Here is a 24,198-nt window from a genome sequence, read left to right as displayed (position 1 = left end):
TGGATGGATGCGCGCACGTTTTGCGTTGGAAAAAAGATTCGGCAGACAAACAAATCGCTCTGAGGGCACCCGACACACGACAAGTAAATCGCCGAGAGGCTTGGCACTAATACGTCATTGACCGACGCCTCTGGTTGCGGCCAGCGAGAATCCATCCAAACCGAGTGTCGGTACCACAAGTGTACAGCAGGGGGCGGAAGAGGGCCGCAGATCCATCGCGTGGCCCGACGCGCAATTAGTGCAGAAACGCCAAAGTACATAGAGTCAATGAAAGAAATCCATTTCATCCGTTTTATGACCTCTTGGGCCAATCTCGAGGTGTGAAAGCAGGTTTTTGTCCTTTGCCACTCACTGAAAAAGCCTCATTGAGCGTTCGCACTTTTAAGAAAACAATCCGGTACTTAGCGGCACACAAAACAAGCGCTGTGCTGGTTTCCTAAACGACTGAGCGCAGTCGCTCCAGTCTCAATTATTTCCCAAAGTGCCAACATACAAAAACGGCATTTTCATCTGTAAGCGTGGCTTTCGTTGGCCGATGGCTATAAAGTAGCCGCCACGCAATGTATGAAATGCATACTGTACATCCGCGTCAAACTACCGCAAGCGCAATTGTTGCGATGAAAGCGCCGTGTCAACATCTGAGCGGGGGATAAGAGGTTCCTTTATGAGAGCCCAAGAGTTCTGGGTGCGGTTGGGTTTTCACGCGAGCGCACAAACACGGGCCCCTTTCTTTCTCAAGCTAAAAGTCCACATACGTGACCGAGCTTGTGGAAGGTCAACCCGTGCGTGAGATTTCAACGCTTTTGCTGAGGTTTTTTTTTTTTGTTGTTTTTTTGGAGTGGTTCGTCAAGTCGTGTCAGTGCTCGTCGGGAACGTCGGGGCTACGTCCCGAAAGATCCCGGGTGGGATGAGCCCCGCTGCATCGTCGGTGGCTCGAACTTCTCAGGATGGAGACGCAAAGCACGGCGACCTTGAGGCGTTTATGCTTTCGTGAGCTCTTTGGAGCGCCACCAAGCTCGTGTTTATTTCAATTTCTTGCAATCAGCGGAAATACACAAACACTTGCTGTGTGGGGGGGGGGGGGTCCCAAAAGGCAACTCGAAGACCAACGGAATGCACTCAGCGGAACTCCGCTGAGGTTTTAAGGGGGGGGTCAACCCCCAAATTTTCTAGTCCTCCATACCGGTGCCTTCAAGCGCTGTTTAAAACAACAACAACAACAAAAGACAAAGAAGAAGAAAAAAAAAAAACCCCACCCGCCGACGTGGTTTAGCCGCGCGACCATTTCCCCATGCTAACGCCGGCCTACTACCCATCGCCGCAAAACGATTCCACATTGAGGGCGTGAAATGCTTTCGCTCATCATCTCACTCCCGACGACAACCCCAAATCCGTCGGTGACGGTTTTGGCCTCGTTGCGTTCATTCTCGCCCCCCCCCCGCCGCCGAGCCGTTTCATGCCGATGGCGTCAACGTGACGTCTTACGAGCGCGGGCAAGGGGGAGAAAGCGGAACATTTGCTATTCCGAGCACGACGAAGGCTGCGGGTGGCGACGGGAGTTCAAATCCAAAATGGCCGACTTGCGGGGTTCGGGGGAATTCTGAAAAAAACGATTCGGGGAGTTTGGAAGGCCACAACCACGTTGAGACCCCAAAGGGCGGTCGTTGGAACCGAGCCTAAAAAGGATCGGATGTTTTTGAGGAGAGAATGACGCGCACACAATTGTATCCGCACAGGCGTGCGCGAACGCATCCCGCGGCGCAGCATGCACGCACGCTGATGTCATGGGCGACGTGCTTGCGCAACTCGCCCGCACTCCTGAGCCGCTCTTCCGTTCTTTCTCTTCCGTGTTGGGAATGGGCCCCGGAACAAAGTGTTATCGTAAAGATGCAATCCTATCTCCGGCTTGTATTTGCCAGAATAACGTCGGCTAAAAGTCCAACTTTTCCATGTTCATTCAAACCGCTTGCGGTCACGTTTGCTCTGCTTGTCCCACCCAAAAAATGAGTCTGTCATCGCATGGAATAGAAAAGTCATAAATCCATGTGCTTGAACACTTTTTTTCTGCTGTCATTGGTGCCGATGACGTGAAGACTTGGAGCAGCTCGGCGGCGGGCACGAGGCCGAGGTGGGAACAAGTTGCCGATAAAAGCAGTCGTGGTGGGCGTGAGCGGCCATCTTTGCTTGGGCGCAATGAAAAAGCCGGCTCAGCCCCCCCCACCCTCCTTCCCTCCGGTTAGCCGTCGGTCCAGCTCTCGGCTTTTATGGCCGGGCCAGCAAACCGCGCGGGCGGATTCCTTTGGAACGGGGCGGCCCGAGCCGCTCCGCCCAAGCCCGACGGGTGTGGGCCGCGTCGGAAAGACCGAGGAAACCGCAAGAAAGCCAACATGTCGGCGCGCATTACATCCGCAAGATGACATCAGCGTTTGAAGGCGCCGTCCCACGTCCGCCGATTATATTTGCAGACGTTTGGCTGCGTGGGCAGGCTCGCGGACCGTAAAGGGATCCGGCTTTGAATCGGGCCGCGGCGCCGTCACGATATAAGTCGGGCCCCGGGCGATTCTTCGATTGGGCGCCTTGACGAGACGCCACCGGATTTATCACATCAGACGTGTGAAACGAGACTCGGGCGTTTCCTTGCGATTTTTGCTTCGCAAGCGGAGGAATCCGGCCACCAAATAAAAAATGAAAGCGGCAGTAAAGAATTCCTAACATATGACTCTCGAATGAGCTGCGTTGTCAGCACCGAGGTTATAAAATTGGCAATTGAAAAGCAGTGGGAAAAAAAACAACCACAAAAAAAAAGATGTCCGTCGAGTGGGCAAGACTCCGGCTCAGGTGGCAGGAAGTGAAACTCCTCGCTTTTTGGATGGACGTCGGGTCACGTTGAAAAGCTTTGCGAAGCCCGCCATGCTCGGTGAGCGATTCGCTCCCTCTGCCGAGCAGCAGCCCCCGCAGGCTCAAGTTGAAACGCCGCCAATCGCATGAACCCAACGGCCTTTAGGGGGTCTTAACATAACGCAGCATTTTGTTGCGGTTCCGGTGCCGCCTGGGACATTGGAAAAAAACGGAGCCCCCCCCCCCGATACCAGTTTCTCTGATCAACATGAAATTTGGTGCACGTGTCATCGGTGACAGGGAGCACCAAAAAAAAAAAAATTCTCTTTAACTCATTCACTCCCAAAGACGTTTTTAAACGTCTTTTCAGACTTGGTCTAGAATTGGCTGGTACTGAATGAGTTAAAAAAGTTTGAAGCAAAAAAAAATTCAGGCCGAGTCTCCGCTTTCACGCATCAACAGGAAATTGGACCCGTGGCCAAAAGTGAGCCAGACGTTGGCCATTTTGGATCCAAGCTTCACTACAAATGAATTTGTGCGGACACGTTGATCATGGCTACTGACGTCCGCCTAGCGCCATCTACAGGAATCGATCACCCTTGCAGGCGCTGCTTTTTGCACTTGAGCAGACGGGCCACGCTTTCTCACGCCCAAAGTCTCGTTTTGGCAGCCCGCCACCTACAAGATGGCGCCCGTGTCCGGCTCTCACGGCAGCGACTGTCGTAAAAGTTCGAAAGCCAGTGTGTGCGCGCGCGTGCGTGATTGTGCGCGCGCGCATGTCGTAAGCAGCCGCACGACCCTTTGGACTGTTTGCGTTGAGGCCACACAGCGTCAACAAAGACAAAGCTGTCAAAGTCAACACGCACGCACGCACTCGCACGATGACTGGCTTGTTGCTGTGCGTGTCACGCAAGAAAAATGTGACACAAACGCAGATGATTTTTCCTGGTGAGTTCCGTGCACACGCCGCAGACAAATGACGCTTCTTTTCCCCTTCCGTGAGTCGTGCGGACAATGTCGCAATCGAGGGTGTTACGCAACCACACACGTGCGCAACCCCTGTGTCGTATGCGAATGATGCCAACACGTGTGTATGGCGTAGTGGCTGGTGTGGTAAGGGGGGGGGGGGGTAGTTGTGAAAAGTTTCATTTGTTTTTATGAACGTGCTGCGATCGGTATTTGAGCACTTTTTTTTTTTTTCTGGCCAGCGTCACCTTTAATCTTCTTGAACGGACGGTCAGAGTGCTCAGACAACGAATGAAGTGTGACCTCGCTGACCTTAAATATTCAAAAATAAATTCAGGGTGCCCAGCATTTCCTTTTCGGGTCAGATCTCAACCCCCCCCCCCCCCCTCCCAAAACGACGTGCAACCGGACATCGGAATCGGGTGACCGTCGCGTGTTACTACTTGAGATTTGTGCGTTTGACGTCTCCCCCCCCCCCCCCCAAGAAGCGCAGAGACCCCCCCGGCTGGCAGAAACGACGAACAGCCTTACAAAGCGAAGGCGCCGTCAAGCGGTTGGCACGCCGGCGTTTTTGTTGGCTCGGCCGTCGCGTTAACACGCTGACATCATGCGCGCAGTTATTTGGCGAGCGCGAACCTGCAAGGAGACGGCTCGGGAACGAGACGGCTCGGGAACGTGCCGCTGCACGACGGCTGCGCCTTGCGTCCGACTTCGCACTCCCGCTGAGATTTGTCCCAACATCATTCGAACTTTGCGGACGAGTTTGGGCGCCCCCCCCCCCCCCACCCCCGCCCTGTGGTTAGCTGCTTGCGCATGACTCGTTCCTGCTGGTCAGCAGCGCCGCAGTTGTTTTGCTCACTCCATTCTTTACTACGGCGGTACTTGAGTCATCATCCTGCCCGGATCAGGGCTGAAAAAACACCCCCTTTATTTGTTCGGCGGACCTGGCGGGGGCGCATGTGATATTTCGAGCGGTTTTCGCATCAAACGATGAACCAAACGCAGTGCGCTGACGCGGCAGCGTGTGCTTGAGGCGCTTGATAAGGCAGCTAACAGGAAGGAGGAAGCACCTGTACAATACAGAAAAAAGGGGGGTCGTTTCCTGAAGTAGGCGCCCCCCCCCCCCACCCATTTCACTCATGGATGAGTTGAGATTCAGCACCGAGTGTCATTGAAAAAAAACTACAAAAAAAGAAGAAATCAAAGTATTCCAGTTCATTGGAATTGAATGTTGGTTCTATCGATTTTCTTTCTCTTTTTCGGGGCGGTACTCGGCACGAAAAGTTCTACAAAAGATGCGCCTGTAATTGTAGTTGATGAAAAAAGAAATGAAGTCATGACTCTCCATTGCGCTGGCTATTGAGATTGAGATGGCGCCCATTCCAGGGGACAGGGGGCGGGACGGGACGGGACGGGACGGGGCCGCGAAGGTCACGTGACTTCTGTTGTTATCTTGCCCGGAGACCAAACATTAAAAGTTCACCTTTGCCTCCAGTTTCAAGTCCAACACTCAGATGACGACGTGCCGCCGCCCGTTTCCGTAGCCGCTGGCAATCCGCACCATGGGTACGTTGGCTTTCGGCGAGAAACGTCGCCATCGAGCTAAAGTGCATTTCGAGCTTTCCGGGTGAACTCGGTTGGACCTTCTGTCAACTTTGGCGCGCCCGTGAACGATCGTTCTCTTAAACTCTTTCTACTGGAAAGCGATTTGAAATCGGGGCCGTTGTCCAATCCAACTTCTTTCATCTTAAGTCGAGTCGAGCCTTTCCGGAAAAATGTCCATTCCTTTGACTTGTGGCAAATTTGCCGTGTTTCAGTCTCGCCGCCGCTCGCGTTGTTGCCGCTGGTCCTGTCGGCGTTGTCGGCGGGTCCGCCGGGCTGCGCCGGCGGCAACATCCTGGTCTTCCCCGTGGACGGGAGCCATTGGATCAACATGAAGGTTCTTCTGGAGGAGCTCCACCAGCGAGGACACCGGCTGACGGTCGTCAGAGCCTCCAACAGCGTCTACGTGCCCCAAAGCTCGCCGCTCTACACCGCCGTTAACATCGACATAGCCGGAGGATGGGAGGAATTTTTTCAATTTATACAGGAGCTCATTAAGGTAGTGTCCTGCTTGTGGCGTTTTTTTTGTCATATTTGGAGTACTGGTATTAGTAGTAGTATTTAATTCCCCGTAACAAATAATTGATAAAAGGCCAAGCGATGAGTGCGATGTTCACGCTTGATGATCCTCATCAAGTTGGAGCGATGGAAACGACTTTGAAAGGATCCTACCAGTTTGGCCGTCCACTTCGGGTTCGGCGATCGGGCCGACTTGCCACCATTCCCGTCCGCTGTCGGCCAGGAAAGCGCGGCACAACTCCATCGCGGCGCTGTCCTCAAATGGAAATGGCCCGAATGGGCAAAAACAAAACAAAAATAAACCCTTTGACTCAAGTCAGGAGTGACAGGTTAAAAGGTGACCTTGACCTTGACCTTAAAACCGCAAATAGAAAATCCATTGGACGACAGCACCACAACCTTGTTAGTCCCACGCGCACCCTTGAAGGTCATTACTTTAGCACCTCATAGCATAGCTAACAGCATAGTTGAGCATTTAGAAGTAAAAATCACTCTCAAGTATTCCACTCTGTACTTCAAGGATTAGCTTTTGACTTCAAAACAAAAGGAGCGGAGGAAGGGAAAAAACAAACTCACCCGAAGAGAGAAAAGCAAATCGCAGCAAACGTTTGGTGCGGACTTCACTTCCTGGAAGCTGACTCCGCCCCTCAACAAGGTGACACCGGATTGGCTGCTCGTATGAAACAATGGCATGAGCTTTCTTCTGATTGGCTAAGGCCGCCACCAAAGAGCCCGCAATGAAATCGACCCGAATGAGCCATCTTCAAGTTCACAGTCCCATTGGATGCAAAACATAAAAACTTGGCGCTGATTGGGCGATGCAGCAACTGGTGCACACCTACCAAACTTTCGCTTTGGATGAAAACGTCGTCACCCTGCGAGTGATAGTTGTCGTTTTTTTGCAAAGGACATGACATTGATTTTTCATTCCAGTCAACCGAGAAAAGTTGTTGTCATTCTGGTCTATGTTTTCCCAGAGCCTCCGAGAAGGAGACTTCATGCACCGCGAGTTCGCCAACTTCATCTACCAGGCCCACTCCGCGTGGGGCGCCGGCCTCTCCGAGTTCCTGGATGACGAGGAGAAGGTTCAGAGTTTACGAGACTCCCGCTTCGACCTGGTCCTGACCGACCCGGCCATCGCCGCCGGCGTGATTCTGGCAAAGTACTTGGAGCTTCCTCTCGTGCTTAACGTCCGCTGGATCCAAGGCGGCGAGGGCCACTTCGCCGTGGCCCCGTCGCCCCTGTCCTACGTCCCCGTGCCGGGCTCGGGCCTGACGGACAAAATGAACTTCTTCCAGAGGGTGAAGAACGTCGTCTTCTACGTCCTGGTCACCCTCCAGCGGAAAATCCTGATCGAGCCCGTCTACGGCGCCCTCTGCGAGAAGCACATCCGGGGCGGTTGCGACATCAACTCGCTCCTGCAACAGGCCGACATTTGGCTCTTCCGCAGCGATTTCGTCTTTGACTTCCCGCGGCCCACCGTGCCCAACGTGATCTACGTCGGGGGCTTCCAGTGCCGGGCCGGCCGCCCGCTGCCCGCGCCCCTGGAGGACTTTGTCCAGAGCGCCGGCGAGCACGGCGTGGTCGTCATGAGTCTCGGCAGTCTGGTCGGCGCTCTGCCCGAGCGCGAAGCTGAGGAGATCGCCGCCGTTTTCGCCAGGTTGCCACAGAAGGTGATGGAATCTTTGGGCTCGAGGCCCAAACCAAAATGAAAACGGACACTCTGACCGCTTTTGGCCTTTTGCGTTTTAGGTGATTTGGCGTCACAAGGGCCCTCGGCCATCCGCGCTGGGCAACAACACCCTGCTGGTGGACTGGATGCCCCAAAAGGATCTCCTGGCCCACCCGCAGACCAAAGTCTTTGTGGCTCACGGGGGGACCAACGGACTCCAGGAGGCCATCTTCTACGGCGTCCCCGTGCTGGGCATCCCGCTCTTCTTTGACCAGTTTGACAACCTGCTGCGCTTGGAGCGCAGAGGGGCCGCCAAGGTGCTGGAGTTGGCCCACCTCGGCCGAGGATTCGAGGCCGGCCTCAAGGAGGTCCTGGGCCGGGACGACTACCGGCGAAACATGCGGAGGCTGTCGGAACTGCACCGCGACCAGCCCGTGAGGCCCATGGACCGGGCCGTCTTCTGGGTGGAGTACGTGATGCGGCGCAAGGGGGCGCGGCACTTGCGCAGCCGGGCCTACGAGATGCCCCGGTACGCGTACTACGGCGTCGACGTGGCCCTGCTCCTGGCGGCCCTGGCGGCCGCGCCGGCGTTGGCCGCCGTGGCTCTCGTCGGGCTCCTCTGCTGCAAAAAGAGCAGAAAAGACAAAGCAAAACAACAGTAGGAATCTACAAAAGGGCGTTGATCGCATTGTCAAAAGAGTGCGTGCGAATTCCTCAAATCGCCAAGACGATTGAGATCCTTCGCATCGGCGTCCCCGTTTGTGTCTTGTTACTCGTGTGTCTTGGACCCGGTCAAAAGCTTAGGATCGGAAAAAAAAGCCCCCCCATCACCCCCCCGCGCTCTGATGATGAGGTCACCGTGGCTGCCAAGGCAGAGGAAACATTTTGTTGACTTCCCCAAATACATCCCTGCTCATAATCAAACAAGATGGAGTCATCGCCGTCGTCTTTCTGGCACGTTTTCGTCCACGGTGCTTCCAAGGACATTTTGGTCACGATGACGACGCCCCTTTTTTTTTTTTTGTTGCAGAAATCCTTGACGGTCCCCTGCCAAGAAAGAGAGTCAAAAACAAAACGAGACAATGCCTTCATGGGAAGAAGCCTTGGGACAAAAGTAGAAATGATCTTTGTCGTCGTAAATAAAAGGAAATGACCCCAAAATGTGTCAAACTGGAGTCCTTTGCAAACCAAAGGCCGATTTTTTAATTTTATTGTCAAAGCATTGGCTGTTGACGCCGACTATCTTGCCACACATTTTGGTAAACATTAGAGATGGTTTCGAGCCGAAAGATGCAAACGTACGCAATTGTCGTTAACACGTTGCCGACGGAGGTGTTGACGGCTAACTACGTAAACTTGCCAAAGTGACAAACATTTTCAAGAGTTCGACTCGCACGACGGCAAATGGCTTCACGGTCCCGATCCGCAGACCTCGAGGCCGACACTTGCCCTCTCGGCCCATTTCAGAGTCATTTCAAAGACTCTTTTGGAAACGCAAAGATGATTTTGTCGCCACTTCTTCCATCGGGCGCCTTTCCACAAACACGGGAGTCCTCAATGATCCCCGAGCGCCGCTTTATTATTCGTTTTCCCACCGAGACTTGTCGAGCCTTCTTTCCTCCGCTCAAACACGCGACGCCGCCGATGCGTTGCGAGGTTTGGAATTGGACCGGCGCATTTCTTGGGGTATTGCGTCATGGTCGACTTGACGAGTCCCAGCCCAGATGAAGCAGATGTGGCCTCTGTAGTTTCATCTCGTCGCTAATTGAGCCAGCTGGACGCGGACCGGGTGGAAGGGCGCCGAGCCCGGCCCGGCCAAACGTTCGGGCTCGGGCCCCCGGGAGGACACCTGGAGACGCAGCGGGGGGGGTCCGAGCTCAGAAACGAGACGTGGGACTTGGTAAACGGAGACGTTTCCAGGCTTCAGGAGGCGCTTCCGTGATGGGTTGCCTGGAAAACATCAAAGAGCCTCCAGAAAGCACTCGCAGCCCGCACAGTCGGCGCACGTTTGGCGCCGACTGTGCCTTCTGCTTTCTCTTAAACATCAAACGAGTCACTTTCTTCCTCAAATCAAAGATGAAGAGTCAACCAACCCAACGTACCTTTTTGTCTGGAAAACAAGGAAGACATTTTACTCTTCGACGAAAATTGTACTTGTCACGCGTGCGGTTTTTCGTAATTATTCAAGACCATTTCGTCTTCAACAAATTGAAAAGACGTTCCTCGTTAAAGATGAAACGCTAAACTGTTGACCAGATGCTCTTTTTCTTCATATCAAAGACGATTCAATTATAGATAAGAGGACTTGACGTCAGAAAACACATTTCGGACTCAAGAGGCGAGAGCGGAGCCGTTCCCATCAAGATCAAAGACAGCCGGGACTGCGTGGATTTAGAAAATGTCTTTTATTGACCTTGGGATGAATGTAATTGTTTGAAACATATCAAATGGGTGAATGCGAGCACCAATCGAACGCCCTAAAAACGCATCATCACCATCATCACAATTCGTACATGTCACTTTTTGATCACAGCAATCGTTCGATCCGGATAGAAAAATAAGAGCCGAGATGAGCCTTCTTGCGAATCCATCGGGGCCTGACGGGTTTCTTCAGTGGGGCGCGGTCTTGCGGTGACGCCTCACCAAGCGGGTCCTCCTCCTCCTCATGCCGGCTGAGGACCCAAGACCACAAGGGGAAGTCAACAACAAGTCCGAGTGCACACGCCGCGGTCAGTGAGCGAGCGCCGCCGTCTTTGCTTCGTTACCTGGAGCGTTCCTGACGCCGGCAAACTTGCCTCCCTCTGCGACGTGGACACACAATCGTTAGTGATCTTGAAAGTGCACAAACGCATGCGGGGAATCTCCGAGCTCTGACTTAATCCACCGCCCCGATCCATCAAAACAAACGAGAACAAACGCGAAGCGCATGTTTCGATCGACTTTAGAGATCTCAAGTCTTCAAGTGGACCTAACGTCCGTGGCATAGCGTAGATCGTGCCGAGATCGTGACTCTTCCAGACGAAAGTACAATCAAGGTCCAAAGGTTCTGACCTCGGAGCTTCCACGACAAACAAACCTTGGATGAGTTTGGTGATTCTCTCGGACTCCTGTTCTATCAAGGAGGGGTTGCCGTGGATGGTGGTGATCCTGGAGAAGTCCGGCCCTGCGTGGATCGAGCACGCCAAGTTAAAAATCAATCCGATAAAATCAATCCAAAGTAGCGGTTGATTTTTTTTGCATCCAATCAAGACACAACGCACAGTCAAGACTCCTGTCGATTTTTGGGAAAAGCAAGCGGGGCCCCTACCCTCGATGATATGCGGCTCGAACTCCGCGGGGGACTTCGCTCCGCCTTGGGAGGTTGTCGAGAGTCAATCCATTAATTCACCTCGACAGACAGAGAGACAGACAGACCCTACCGCCTCCACCTCCGCCATTACGAAACACCAACAGACGGTGAGATGGACGGACAGGCGGACGGACAGGCGGACGCTTCTGCCATCGCCGCACCGGCACACATACGGACACAGACGCCTCATTGGGCCTTTTCTCCAGACCACAAACTTCGCTTAAGACGAAAACATTCTTTGAGGACTGGAATCCTCTCTCAGGACCGGTACCTTCCCTTTGAGACCAAAGCCTTTTCTCGGGACTAAAAACCTCTCTCGAGACTTCAACCTGCACTTGGGAGAAGATCCGTACATCGGGACAAGAGCCTTCATTTGAGACGAGCAGCTTCTCTTGGGACAAGCGGATTTCCGTCGAGACGAGTGCCTTCTCTCGAGACCGGATCCTTCTCCCGGTAAATCTTCTGTCGGGACTTGAACCCTTGTCCAGGACTAGAGCCTTCACTCGGGACGAGAACTTTCTTTCAATCCTTCGCCGGGCATCAACATCCTCTCTCGATACTAGAATCTTCTCTGGGGTGCAACACTCTTGGGATTATCACCTTCTGTACCCTCACTTGGAAATAGAAACTTCAGCTGCGACTAAAATTCTGTCCGCCGTCTGCTACCTTCTCTGAGGAGAAGAGCCCCGTCTCGTAACTAGAAGCTTCACGTCGGATGACAACCGTCTCTCAGTAGGACACGGTAAATTGAATCCGCCGTTGGAAGGAGAACCTTCGTCTTTGAAAGCGGAACCTCTCTTGGGACTAGAACCTTCTCTTCTTGATTCAGTTGCCGTGTAACACGGGTTTATTTTGGGCACCGGTTTCATCGCCAAATCTGCGAATGAATGAATGACAGGCATTCATTTTGTGAATTCGCTCCATGGACCGCCACATCCAATATGGCGGACACACGGCAGTAACGGGCCAACGCGGCCGATGAGGCGTCTGTGTTTTTACGTTATGTGTCAGACATGCAAACATCACGGTGTTGCATCCGGCTGCGTTGAAAGCGACAACGCAACTTTTGACAAAGCGACAACGCGGACGAGCCGCCGATCCGTCAGCGACGTCATTTACGACTCGGGCCGAACAGCTGATTTATTGCTTCTCATTTATTGCGCCACTCTCTCGCCGAGCAACTTTATGAGGCGTCTGCCTCGAAGGGAGAACCCATAAAACGCTTTGTCATAAACAACAATTTTCAAGTCTCGTCAACACTCGTAGCGTCCGTGTTTGCGGAAACATCGCGGACCGTTTTGGAGTCGCCGACAAAGTTGACGTGCGAGTCTTGTGGTTTTGGTTCAGCCCAGATGACTGCGAGTAACGTCCATTCAATGAACCAAGGATAAACATTCTTTTCAGCGAACAGCAAACCCGAGAGACACTTTTTTTTTATGATTTGGAACGAGCACCTTGCGCACATTTTGGTGAACATCAAAGAGCAGAAGAACATCTTCAACCGACCTGCCGGGCCGGATTTAGTCCTCAAACCATCCTACGTGATTTTCTTGACTTTTTTTTCTTCCCAGAACATCAGTTTTCAGCGAACCCAACAGCGACGTTTTCGTCAGCGGAGAATATTTGCGGTCTTCGACGAACTTACAGATGTGCTTTTTGTAAACGGGACAAAGCTAACCATCTCCGACAATTCAGTCTTCGGTTAACCTCGCGTACGCTTTTGATTCTTAACACTTCTCCAGTCGTGAACTTTTAGTTTTCCTGTTCTGGTGTTTTTTTTGTTTGCAGTTCCAGTTCCAGATGCTACCGATGCCTGTCTGACTTTCTTGGGAATATCCCGCGCACACCATGAGAATGATGTCAGAGGCGCACCGAGTTGGAGTGATGACGACGACGACGTTTTTGTTAGACACCCACATAAAAAAAAAAAAAAAACATCCTCGGAACTGACCTGCAACGGTCTTGTCTTCCGATACCACGTGTCCACCTAAAGTTTCAGAAGTCCCGGATTATCTCCCAGCATTCGGAGGCCATTGGCGATGGCTGAAGGCGGACGTCTCACCCTCGATGACTCTGGTCACCTTGGTTACGCCGGGCTCCCCGATCACTCGTGTTACCTTGGTAACGGAGGGTTCCCTCTCCACCGCGCCCGTTAGCTCGGTGACAACCGGCTCGCCCCGCACCACCGCCACCCGGGTGACCGCGGGTTGCGTTTCGGTGACCCGAGTTACCTCGGTGATGGAGGGTTTGCCTTCCGCCACCTCGGTGAGCGACGGTTGCTCCTCGATGACCCGCGCGACTTCGGTCGGTTCGGGCGCTGCGAGGAGGAAACGCCAGCATCGATAACCGGAAGAGGGACATTTACACTGGTCACATGGACAAGTCGACGGGTCGGGGGTTTCGGGCGCGGTTCCACGTTTCAAATTGCAATTTGAAATCAGAGCAGAAGGGCTTCTCAAGAGGACCGGGCTGACCGTGTCAAGTTAGGCCTTTGGAAAACGGCCCTCGCGTCTATTGACACGCAAGAATGACGTCAAGCATGATTTGGAAACCGCCGGCCGGCCGCAGGCTGCGGTACCGCCGCCCGATATCTCCCGTGTCCTCTAAGTAGCTCCTTCTTTATCCGCTCTGCGTTCCCCGACGCTCAGAGCTCACGGCCCTAATGAGCTCCTGACCAAATGCCAAGCGTTCGATATGCCGACGGCTCCCGCCGGACGTTAAGAGCGGCCGTCGACGGGAGGAAGCGTCAACGGAATCGGGAGGCTTGGCAGGATTCCATCCACGAAAATTCCACTTTGGATCTTTTCCGTCCGATCGCGGCAGGAATCCCGAAAGAGGCCATCGAAGAAAAGATGAAAAAACCGCAATGGCACTTTTGGGGGTCCACACTTGAACAAGAGAGCGGGAAAGCCAGGAAGGGAAAAGTTCCGGAGCTTCCACGCTTCTGGGAAGACTCCGGAATGGATTTCGCCGGGAGGTCCGACTTTTGCCGATCCACTGAGGCCCCAATCCGAGCGCGCGAGCGGGAGCCCCTACCTTTCTCGCTGTACTTTGTCACGGTGACGGTCCTCCCTGCGGATGAACAAAAGAGCTTTAGCCGGAGCATATTTTGCGACGCGAAGCTCAGGCCGAGGAGAGGGACGAGACTTACTGAGGAAGGTGAGCGGGATCTCCGAGTAAGAGAATCCTGACACGTACTGCAGAGAACAAAAACAAAGCGGGAGTCGTCACGTGGCAGTTTCGCAATCTTCTCCGTGCAACGTTCACTTGATTGGTCCTCGATAATTTTGTGTTTCGTGGGGAAATTGGAAAATCTTTTGGGGTATATTTTGTGCTACAACCACAAACACTGCCGGTTTTCGTCACGGTATCAGTTCAGCTGGGCGGTCGCCGCTCATATTTCTGTCATCCGCTAACATTCTGGCATCTTCTGTTTGCAAAATTGTCATGCCCCCCCCCCCCCCACACACACACACACCTTAATCTTGATGTACTTGATTAGCTTCCTGAGGAGGAGCAGCAGGTCCTCGCGACCCACCGGAAGGTCTGCAAGGAAAAAAAAAAAAAAGAATCAGGCATCATCGGAGAGGAGCAGGCGCTGCTGCTTTTTTTAAAATCTGTTGGTAGTAAAGTGCCAACCGGCTGGATAGAGAAGGTTGTTGACCACGTGGATCACGCCGTTGGTGGCCATCAGATCACTCTCGGGTACGTCCATGGAGTTGACGTGAATGGAGTTGTTCACCTGGAGACCCACAAAGGAAGACTCTCGGGTAGATTGCCTCGGAGCAACCGCAAAGCGTTTAGCGTAGCATAAAAGCTAACGTTAACCTTGACCCTCAAGCGCTAAAGCCCCTCATCGTCAACCCCTGGTCCTAACTCTCAATTCGAAGCGAAAAAATATTCGACTCGGAAAAAATATTCCACGGAGCAAAGTTGAGCGGTTGCTCCGGCGCAGCGACGACCATCGGCCAGAAACTGTCAGCCGCTCTCGGGACAATCGCAGTTTGGCTTTAAATTTTTCTAAAAGCTTTCTGACAACATGTCGAAAGTCCAAAATTTGCGGATGCCGCTGACAAAAACTCGCAGGCAGTTCACTCGCAGCACGGATTCCAATTCCCTCTTCCGTGACTCTCTTTGTCGGCGTATTTGGCGAAGGCAAGAAGTGACTTCCTGGTGGTAAAAGGTTGCGAGTCGATGGCGAAAGCAGGCCCGTCTGCTTCGTGACGGCGCTTCCTGCAATCAAGAGGCCCGGATGAGTCACCCCAGGATCGCTTTCCCCTCGTCCAGGCCCGCCCGCCAGCTCCGACGTCAGCGGCGAGCCCCGCGGGGCCGACCGGGGGCTCGGGCCTCGCCCCAGAACGGGAAGGACGGCCGCCGGCTCCCGAACAATGTCGGGAACGCCGCCAGAGATCACATCCGAGGAGCCGATAAGGTTGCGTTTCATTTTGGTGGAGCTCGTTTTTTCGTGGAGGTAAAATTGCAGCTGCAAAAAAAAAATCTTTTCATGATATTTAGCTTTCAACTTACGGACAAAACGTGCAGGTTCCTGCCCTGCAGCGTCTTGAGCAGATTGGTCACGCCCCCTTCCAGGCCGCCATTGATGAAGATGCCGGGGGCCACGTGGTAGAGCAGGACGGTCCTCAGCGCCGTCGGGTCGCCTGTCGGAAGGCAAAGCCAAATTTTTCCTCCGCCAGCTCGGCGGAGCCTCGAACGCGGCCGAGCCGAGCCGAGCGACGGACTTTTCAGCAGCGTCATGTCGTCGGCCGTCACGTCCGCGAAGGCGTCGTCGGTCGGCGCGAAGACGGTGAAGGAGCCCTCTCGCTCCAGCAGCTCGGTCAGATTGGCCGTCGCCATCAGGGCCAGGAAAACGCTGCGTTCGTGACAAACGCGGCGGCGGCGGCCATTTTGGAACCAAAACAAATGGATGTCACCATCGGGAAATAAACAAGCTTTTCCATTAAATGTCCAAATCAAAGGGGGGCTTTTTTGTTCGGCCGGTCAGCTAGACCCGCCGTCTCCATTCGTGACAGCCAAGTTGGATTTACAAAATCGAGCGACATTAAAAAGAACCTAAAACAGAAACTTGTTTTGGACGTCAAAATTGAAGCCAAAACATTTGCCTCGCGTTCTTCTTCCAGCACGTCAAGAGACAGGAAAATTCTGCCGTAATTACAAAGCGAGCCAAAAAGCAAATCGTTTACAACCCCCCAAAAGTCTTGGACTGGACACAAATGCTGTCAAACTCATTCCAGATTTTTTGGGGATCATTAAGCACAACCGAAATGTGCATACGATGATGTGATGATTTGTTTTGCATGTCCAACACATGTGCCCCCCCCCCCCCCACACACTTTTGGGACACGGAGAAAATTCCCGCCCGAAGGAGTACTTGTCCTGACTTGAAGCGGCCGTCGGCCTTGAGGATGTCGTAGGTGGTCTTGTGCGAGGTTCTGATGATGGTCCTGATGAGGTGGAGGACGCCGTTGCTGCCTCGCTTGCTGCCGCGCACCATGCAGGCGTTCTCGACGCACGCCGCCTGAACGGCGCCAGAACGCCGCGGGTCAAAGCGCGCTCCCCGGGGAGAAAAAAAAAAAAAAACGGATTTGCGAGACGACGGGCCGCCGAGCGTTCACGCGGCCCGTCGCCATCCGCGGCAAAGCGAAGCCAGATGGCAACGTTGACGTCGGAGGGAGCGACGCGGCTCGCCCGCCAGCGATTCTTATTGAATTCGCAAAGAATTTGGCACGCCATTGGTTTGTCTCCCCTCCAAGCGGCGGGAGCTCACCGTGCGGTAGATGAAGACTCGCAGCAGCTTTCCGCCGGTGGTCTCCAGCAGCTGGCCGTTGTAGAGCTCGTCGAGCGTGACCTTGCGCTTCAGGATGTGGTTTTGCAGGAGGCGCTTCAGCAGCGCGCGGTCCGTCGCCATCACCTCGTCTGGCAAAGGCGAGCGGCGGGGGAGACGGCCGCTTCAGATGCGGGAGCTGGTCAAGATGCCGGGAGGTCGCGGCGTTTGGCTCACCGGTGAACGCCGCGTTGACGGGGGCGAGGAGCGTGTACTCCGTCTTTGGACCCAAGGCGGAGGCCAAGCCCAGTTGGGACACCATGTCGCTGAAGGTGCTCTGGTCTTCGCCCATCAGTTCCACGGCAGTCTTGGCTGCACGGCGGCGGCCGGCGGGGGGGGGGTCAGTTCCATTTGAAAGCGCTCGGTCACGCGGCGGCCTCCCGACGGCGCCGGTCCTTACCCGAGTCGGGTACCAGGACCCGGTCGATGAGGTGAACGACGCCGTTGGTGGCCACGATGTCCTTCTTCAGCACCATCTTGACGCCGTTGACCGTCAGGCTGTCGCCGTCGCAGCCGATCTCCACGCCGCTGCCCTCCTCCGTCTCGTACGCCGAGCCCGCCATGATGGCTTCCGAGCACTGGACGCTCTTCAGCAGGTGGTAGTTCACCAGGGCTGCGAAACGGGACGGCGGACGCCAGGTGGGTTGGGGATCGGGACGGTCGAGCCGCTGCGAGACGGTGACACGCGTGCGAACTCCAAAAGGCCTTTGCAACAACGAGGCGCTCGTTTACGTAGGAAACCGCATCGGCAATTGTACAAGGCAGCAAAGAAAAGAGTCCCGCCGTAAGCCGGCCGAACCGCCCCCGCGTCCAAAACTCCAAATTACTTTTGGGCCAAATGTGACGGACTCCTCCGCGGAGGACGTGACTCACGGAGGACGCGGCGCTCGGGCCTTCTGGCTGACCGACGAAACGCTCGGACGGCCGCCAAATCGTAAATCTGGCTCCTTTGTCTCTGCGCCACAGGTCGAAAGTCTCCTCATAGCAAGACGCCGTCCCAAGAAACGAATACGACGGATCGCTAAACGATAAACGGACATCAAGTCGGGCCTGGCCGATCCGCGCCGATACGTCCGGCGACCGAGGACGGAATGAACCGAAAACCCGGCCAAAGCTTGTTTTGAGAGTCCGGACCAAAGCGAGGACGGTTTTGCGTTTCCAAAGTCAACGCGTGGCGCAAGGGCAACGCTGCTCCGTGAACATTCCAAAGCTGAAGCTCAACGTGACGCGGATACCTGCGATGACGTCCTTGTCCCCCATGAGGCGCTCCAGGTGGCCCGGCCCCAAGCGGTCGAAGGCGGCGTTGGTGGGGGCGAACAGCGTGTAGTGGCCCGGCCGGTCCAGCTTGTCCATCGCGCCCGAGGCCAACGCCGCCATCTGCTGGCACAAAGCTCACCGCGCGTTGGCATTTGCCGCGCCTGGGACTTTTTTTCCGCTCGGGGAGAGCGTTCTTACGCTGAAGGAGGACAGCTGGTCTTCCACATCCAGGAAGCCTTTGATGGTGCCGCTGACGGGGCCGATGACGTCGTCGATGACGTGCACCACGCCGTTGGTGGCCACCTGGTTGGCGTGGACGATCCTGGCGCAGTTGACCGTCACCACCTGCGCGCGGCGGAACGAGAGTTTCAGCTTGGTGGCGCGCCGCCGGCGGTTGAGCTCAAGGGCCGCCCGTCCGTCACCCCGTTGGCGTAGTGGTTGATGCGCAGGCCCGAGTCGTCGTACGCCGACGCGACGCTCATGCCGTCCTTCATGTCTTTGGTCAGCAGGCGCCATTTGAGCATGTGGAAGCGCAAGCTGTTGTACAGCTCCTTGTTCACGTTGCCCACCAGCGCCGAGCGAATGCTCTGCAATCACAATCAGTTGCCTTCTTCCAGGGGGGGCGGGGGGGCTGGGACGTCATCCGTGGGGGAGGGGGGGGGGCTACTCACGGCGTCCAGCCGGTCCCAGGCGTCGTTGCTGGGGGCGAACAAGGTGAAGGAGCCTCTGCCCTCGATCTCCTCCCTCAGCTTGGACACGTCGGCGTACTGCTGCGTCTGCAGCGCCTTCACCAGGCCCAGGGTGCCGTACACGTGGTCGATGGGAGACACTTGGGGCAAAAATCCCACGTAGCAAGGAAGATGGTCATGATTGAAGAGAGGAGATTTTGTCCCCCCCCCCCCCCCCCCAATATATGTCAATAATATGCGGCACTGACCTGCGGGACATCCTTTCATGCCTTCCATCTTCATGTAGCCGGGACAGCACTCGTACACCACCATCCTGCGAAGGGGGGGCGGGAGACAAAAACAAATTCAGACAGGAAACGTCAGACTGTCAGCATTCAACGTCTCCCGGCACAAATACACCAAATGCTGGACCGCCGGTGTCAAAGTCGAGGCCCGAGGGCCAGATCCGGCCCGCCACGTCGTTTCGTGCGGCCCGCGGGAGCAAATCATGCGTGTCGACGTTCGTGATCCTTGCCGAAATCTGGACCGAAATGTCAAATTGTCACGGGTAATACATAACGTTGACATTTTGCATCGGCCCTCCGAGGGAAGCCTCGACTCTGAAGTGGCCCGCGACATAAAATATGTTTGACACCCCTGCTCTAGACAGTAAATGGTTGACTCTCCGCGTTCCTACACTACATGCTCGTCGTCTCTATGAATTCATACGGGAAGCGTTTGATTCTTGTATTGACGCGTGAAATGGCTCTGAGCCTTTAAGCGGTAAAAGTCCGCAGTTCAAGAGGGTCCTGCTCGGTATTCTGACACTAATCATCCATTCGTCCATTTTCCGATCCGCTTTGTCCTCACGAGGGCGGCGGGGGGGGGGGGGGGGTGTTGGACCCTATCCCAGCCGTCTTTGGGCAGGGGACACCCTGAGCCGGTTGCCAGCCAATCGCAGGGCGCACACAGACAAACAACCATCGACGCTCACACTCACGCCGCGGGACAAGTGAGGGCGTTCAATCAGCCCGCCGTGCGTGTTTTTGGAATGAGGGAGGAAACCGGAGTACCCAGCATCTCAATTGGGGACCGCATGCTGAGTTAATAGACAACACGACTTGTTCTGAACAACTTTCTCAGACGAGCACACGCACACACACACACGGCCGATGTGTGAATATCCGCGCACGCAGCTGGACATCAGGAAGCCATGATGTCATCACCCACTGACAGGCAAACAGATGTGCTCCACATGTCTGCAAATGAAACACAAACTCGGAAAGACCAAAGGAAAAAAAAAAAAACCTCACCCAGTCGCGCCCTTGGAAAATTTGAAAAACAAAATCTGCCCCAGACACCCGTTACCCCAAGCAACAAGATATTTCACAAACACGAAACGGGAAGCCGGTTATTTGGGAGGGAATTCCACGCTTTGAAAATTTGAGGACCATTTAGGGGGATTTCCCATTAAATGTGGGATGGTTTTAGTTTTATTTTGAAGATTCAGTGCCCGTGGGTGAACATGACTGCACTGCAAAGTTGTGAAGAAGCTGATTGGTTGACATTGAACAGGAAGTCCACCATGTGGGGCGGGGCCAGATTTCAAGGCTTCAAAATTTGATTCTCATTTACCATCAAAGATTGAGAATTGGCCCAAAAAAAAAATCGTTTCATCGATGGGCGCCAACTTGGCCGGTCCATCGTCATCGACAAATCCAAACTGTGGCGGGCGGTTGAATTTCCGGCCCGGGATTTGGACATTTGATCAGAAAAGGATGCGCAATAAAGTCTCGGGACGCATGTCCGATTTCACACAGGAAGTCGACCATTTGGGAGGATTTCCTTGGATTCAAAGTTTGATCATCATTTGGAGGATTTGCCATGAAAAACGGGGGCAAATTTGGGGAAAATCCGGATACCACCTAAACAAAACAAACAAAAACACACACAGGATTGCCCAGCAAGGGGAGTTGACTTTGGAACAGGGAACTGGGTGGAACTGTTTGTCATGGGAGGACCCACAAAAAAAGCTTCCAGGAGCCAGGCCCGAGCATGAAGTCAAACATTTTCAACTCTGACATTTTGACAGTCTGACAAGTCAATACGTGAGAGCGCACACACACACACACACACACACACACACACAAAAGCACTGCAAGAGCCTGGCACCGATTAAGATGTTTTCTTTTTTTCCTGCCAAGTAATCAAAAAGCCCCCCCTGTGGCCTCATCAGGCGCAATTTGTGTGTTCCTTCCTGCATTTGCGCTGGAAGGTCTTGCGCGAGTCACTGTTGCCCCAGCGTTATTGTTTTCTTGTTAGTGTGTCGGCAAGCGAGCGCGCGTGTTTGTCTCGAGGCCTTTTATGTCGTCGTCGTCGTAAAATTGTTTCCACGCCAGCCGCCGACGTCTGTTGAGAAACCGCAAATCCCGCGGCGGCCTTTGAATGACATCTGGTTGCTCGTCGGGATTTTCAAAAGTCATCGTGTACGTTGATTTTAAGAACCTTTGATAGCGCTCGTGGCCCACCCAGATTTTTGTCCCATCGGCAATGCCACACTTACGCCTTCTTGCCACAGATGGCGCCTTTGTACCAGTTCCTGCAGGTGCTGAAGTATTTCTTCTTGGTGCCCAGAACCTGCTGCAGGGCGCACACGTTGGGCCTAAGCGGGGATGGGGGGGGGGGAGAAAAGGTGGAAGTTGTTTGAGCGATGAGATGGCCGGCAGACAGAAAGAAGGCGCGCAACGGAAGCAGACGCTCCAAAGCTTCATTTGGTGTCACTGGTGTGACGTTTTCGGTGGACATCAATTCACGGGCCGCGTTTTGATTTCGACACCTCAACTTCTCGACCGTATCAAAAATGTTTTGAAGGTTGAAACACATTCAAAGCCTTGGGGGGGGGGGGTTTTTGTCCCCTTGAAGGAACGCTTGTCAAAAATGACAGTTTGTTCGTTGACATTACTCGTTTGCAATTTTTTTTTCATGAATGTAATTGAGTCAAATCAAGACAACTTTTTTTCTCTCTCAAAAAAAAAAGTCCAAACATAGGAGCTACGATTCACAAAAAGATCAAAATGTTCTGCCTAAAAAATGTTGAGCTTTTCTTTTGCATGACTTTTTTTTTCTTCAAATATTACACTTTGGCGGAAAAAGGCCCAACTTTTTTTTTTTCCTCAAATCTGCAACTTCTTTCCTCACATGCACGCTCTCTAATCTTAAAAATGGGAAACTTTCATTTTGCTCTTAAAAGTGTGCATCCTATTCTCAACAATGAAATAGAATCCTAAAATATCTGATGCATTTTTTTTAATGAACATTTTTCATCAAAAGCGCAACTTTTTTCTTTCCTCCGACTGTTCGTAAAAACAAAAAAATCTTGCAAAAAGAATCATTTTTTCCCCCCTCATATGACATTATCTTTTTAGAATGAAAACGATAATAAGCAGAAGCATCATAATAATAAGTGTTTTCTCTCGGTTCATTTTTGGTGATAATTTCCTTTTTTTTCTTGAAAACAGAATCCCCCCACCCCCAAAAGATCTTTGGCTCCTTACCCTTCGCTCCTGGCCCTGATGCGGCTGTGGCTGACAATCTTGTCGTAGGCCGACGCGTCCACGCCGGCCAGCGAGCAGAGCGCCGCCAGCAGCAAGGCGGCCGTCGTCACCCCAAGCGTCCCGGGAGCCGTCATGACGCGCGCGCGCTCTCTTCAAGCCTGAAACGCGGCCCGCTTCTTGAGATGTGTGAGGGCCGGTGGGCCGGGCGCCTCTTTTATAACGACATCCAGGGCCGAGCCCCCCCCCCCCCCCCCCACCTTCCTCGTCAGCTCCCAGCCAAGCTCAGCACGGGCGGGCGGTGGCCCCTCCCCACCGGGTTGACACCTCCATCCCATCCCGGAGCGCCCGGGACACCCTCGCCTGTTCCATTGACATGTTGACAGATGCGTTCGGCGATGTCGTCATGATGTTCCAAAGCATTCGGGGCAAAGGTCGCGGTGGCCCGAGGGACTGAGACGTCTTTCATATCCAGTACGGCGCATGGCTTGCTTTTTTTCCGTCAGTCCGCGTCCAGAAGCGGGACTCAAAATCCCACCTTTGAATTCTGCCTCACAACGAGTGAGCTCACGATGCATGAGTGGGGTGGGGCGGGGGACAAGTGCTCCCGCTGGCCTCCTGAAGGAATTATTGTTTGAGTTACCATCCATTCTCCGCAAACATCATTCTTTGCATTTCTCGGATGACATTTTCAGTGCGCACAAAACACGATCACTTTCTCGAAGTTACTCGACGATCAAATATGACTACTCGATGAATGATTCTGACCAAACGCTGGCGAGTGCGAGTCAAGTGAGTAGTAGTAGTAGTAGTAGTAGTAGATTTTATTTATAAGCGCCTTTCAAGACACCCAAGGACACTTTAAATGCACTTGAAGGTGTTGGCGCTTGAGTGCCTTCCAGCAGCTGATCATCTGCTCATTACTTACACTTTATGACTTGGATCCTTCATTTCTGCACTTTTATGACTTCAAGAATAAAATCGATCCTAAAAACTTGGGTAACGCTGCGTCCCAGCGTAATACCTTTTTTCTTTTTTGGGGTAGGGGGGACGTGAACAGCCTTTGTAGCGCAGTCAATCAAAATGGAGATTTCTTTTTTTGACGGGCATCATCACATTGTGGCTGAAAATGAAATGATTTGGTGTTGCGAATGAAATGACTTACCGGTCAACTCTTGCGTGGGCATCCTGCGATGACGTCTCCCTCTAGGGGTCAAAATATGTCAGTGCAGTGGCCTGGCACGTCCACAAACGAAATCAGTCAAGTGGTTTTGGAATGACAAGAGGAGAAATAAAATCTGAAATGAAAGTTGGAAACAGTATTTCCGAGACAAAGTCTTTGAGAGATACAAAATAGAACCAGAGTGAGACATTAGATTAGCTCCGTTTCCCTCCAAATATATTGTTTCTCAAATTTAAGAGGATTTTTTTTGCCGCAAGACTTTTTTGCTCATATAAAGAATTTTTTTTTCTGCAAATACGGTTTGTTATTCAAAACATACAAAGTTTCTTCAAGAAAAACTGATCTACTATTCCATGTTGAAGAGAGCATTAAAGTGGGAAAGAAATCAAAGGAAATTTAGAACAGATAAAAAGTGCGATTAATTGCGATTGAGTTAACTACAACATTTATACATTTAATCGCAATTTATATATATAATTTTTTATTCCGCTTTGTCAAATTACACCTTATAAACGCCCGACTTTTACTGTGAAATATGAATTTTTTTATTCATTGTTTTTTTTATTTGTGTGACTTTTCTTTTATGTATACATTTTCCCCACAACTTCAGATTTTTTTCCAAAATCTGAAAAAAATAATTCATGGGACAGCTGCGCATCAAAAACATTCATCTCCTCCGTCAAGCAAGGGGACCTTTTTCCTTGTGAAGTACTGAGATCACGCGTTTGTGATCCGTCACGTGAGACAAATG

At 53.0% G+C, this 24,198-nt stretch overlaps 2 protein-coding genes across 6 annotated transcripts; one reads left to right on the top strand and one right to left on the bottom strand.

Annotated features, from left to right (window-relative positions):
* Positions 1 to 3,663: 3,663 nt before the first annotated feature.
* LOC147194231 (UDP-glucuronosyltransferase 1A1-like) lies at positions 3,664 to 8,758 on the top strand. 4 transcript variants are annotated; one of them, XM_086131189.1, is made up of 5 exons: positions 3,664 to 3,786; positions 5,622 to 5,905; positions 6,903 to 7,598; positions 7,678 to 8,066; positions 8,628 to 8,758. In XM_086131189.1, the coding sequence occupies exons 1-5, from the start codon at positions 3,720 to 3,722 to the stop codon at positions 8,635 to 8,637; spliced, it is 1,446 nt and encodes a 481-aa protein (XP_085987315.1). In that variant the 5' UTR covers positions 3,664 to 3,719; the 3' UTR covers positions 8,638 to 8,758. The 4 variants fall into 4 exon arrangements, with proteins under 4 accessions (XP_085987315.1, XP_085987314.1, XP_085987312.1 ...); XM_086131188.1 differs by having other exon boundaries at positions 7,678 to 8,126; XM_086131187.1 differs by adding an exon at positions 5,300 to 5,370 and having other exon boundaries at positions 3,678 to 3,786; positions 7,678 to 8,758.
* A 1,229-nt stretch (positions 8,759 to 9,987) lies between these two features.
* LOC147194230 (periostin-like) lies at positions 9,988 to 22,496 on the bottom strand. 2 transcript variants are annotated; one of them, XM_086130914.1, is made up of 23 exons: positions 22,268 to 22,496; positions 21,277 to 21,375; positions 18,983 to 19,047; positions 18,717 to 18,874; positions 18,468 to 18,632; positions 18,244 to 18,390; positions 18,024 to 18,165; positions 17,189 to 17,401; positions 16,966 to 17,100; positions 16,732 to 16,880; positions 16,346 to 16,482; positions 15,686 to 15,816; positions 15,474 to 15,604; positions 14,586 to 14,688; positions 14,425 to 14,492; positions 14,098 to 14,143; positions 13,983 to 14,018; positions 13,009 to 13,263; positions 12,898 to 12,933; positions 10,905 to 10,949; positions 10,674 to 10,760; positions 10,363 to 10,398; positions 9,988 to 10,269 (listed from the first exon to the last, which is right to left on the bottom strand). In XM_086130914.1, the coding sequence occupies exons 1-23, from the start codon at positions 22,399 to 22,401 to the stop codon at positions 10,208 to 10,210; spliced, it is 2,580 nt and encodes an 859-aa protein (XP_085987040.1). In that variant the 5' UTR covers positions 22,402 to 22,496; the 3' UTR covers positions 9,988 to 10,207. The 2 variants fall into 2 exon arrangements, with proteins under 2 accessions (XP_085987040.1, XP_085987041.1); XM_086130915.1 differs by lacking the exon at positions 10,905 to 10,949 and having other exon boundaries at positions 22,268 to 22,425.
* Between the last annotated feature and the right edge of the window lie 1,702 nt (positions 22,497 to 24,198).

Source organism: Hippocampus guttulatus, chromosome 15, assembly GCF_054856545.1.
Source record: "Hippocampus guttulatus isolate MCC_2025c chromosome 15, RoL_Hgut_1.0, whole genome shotgun sequence".
NCBI lineage: Eukaryota > Metazoa > Chordata > Actinopteri > Syngnathiformes > Syngnathidae > Hippocampus > Hippocampus guttulatus.
Note: the sequence above shows the minus strand (reverse complement) of the source record. Positions and strands in the feature narration are given on the sequence as shown.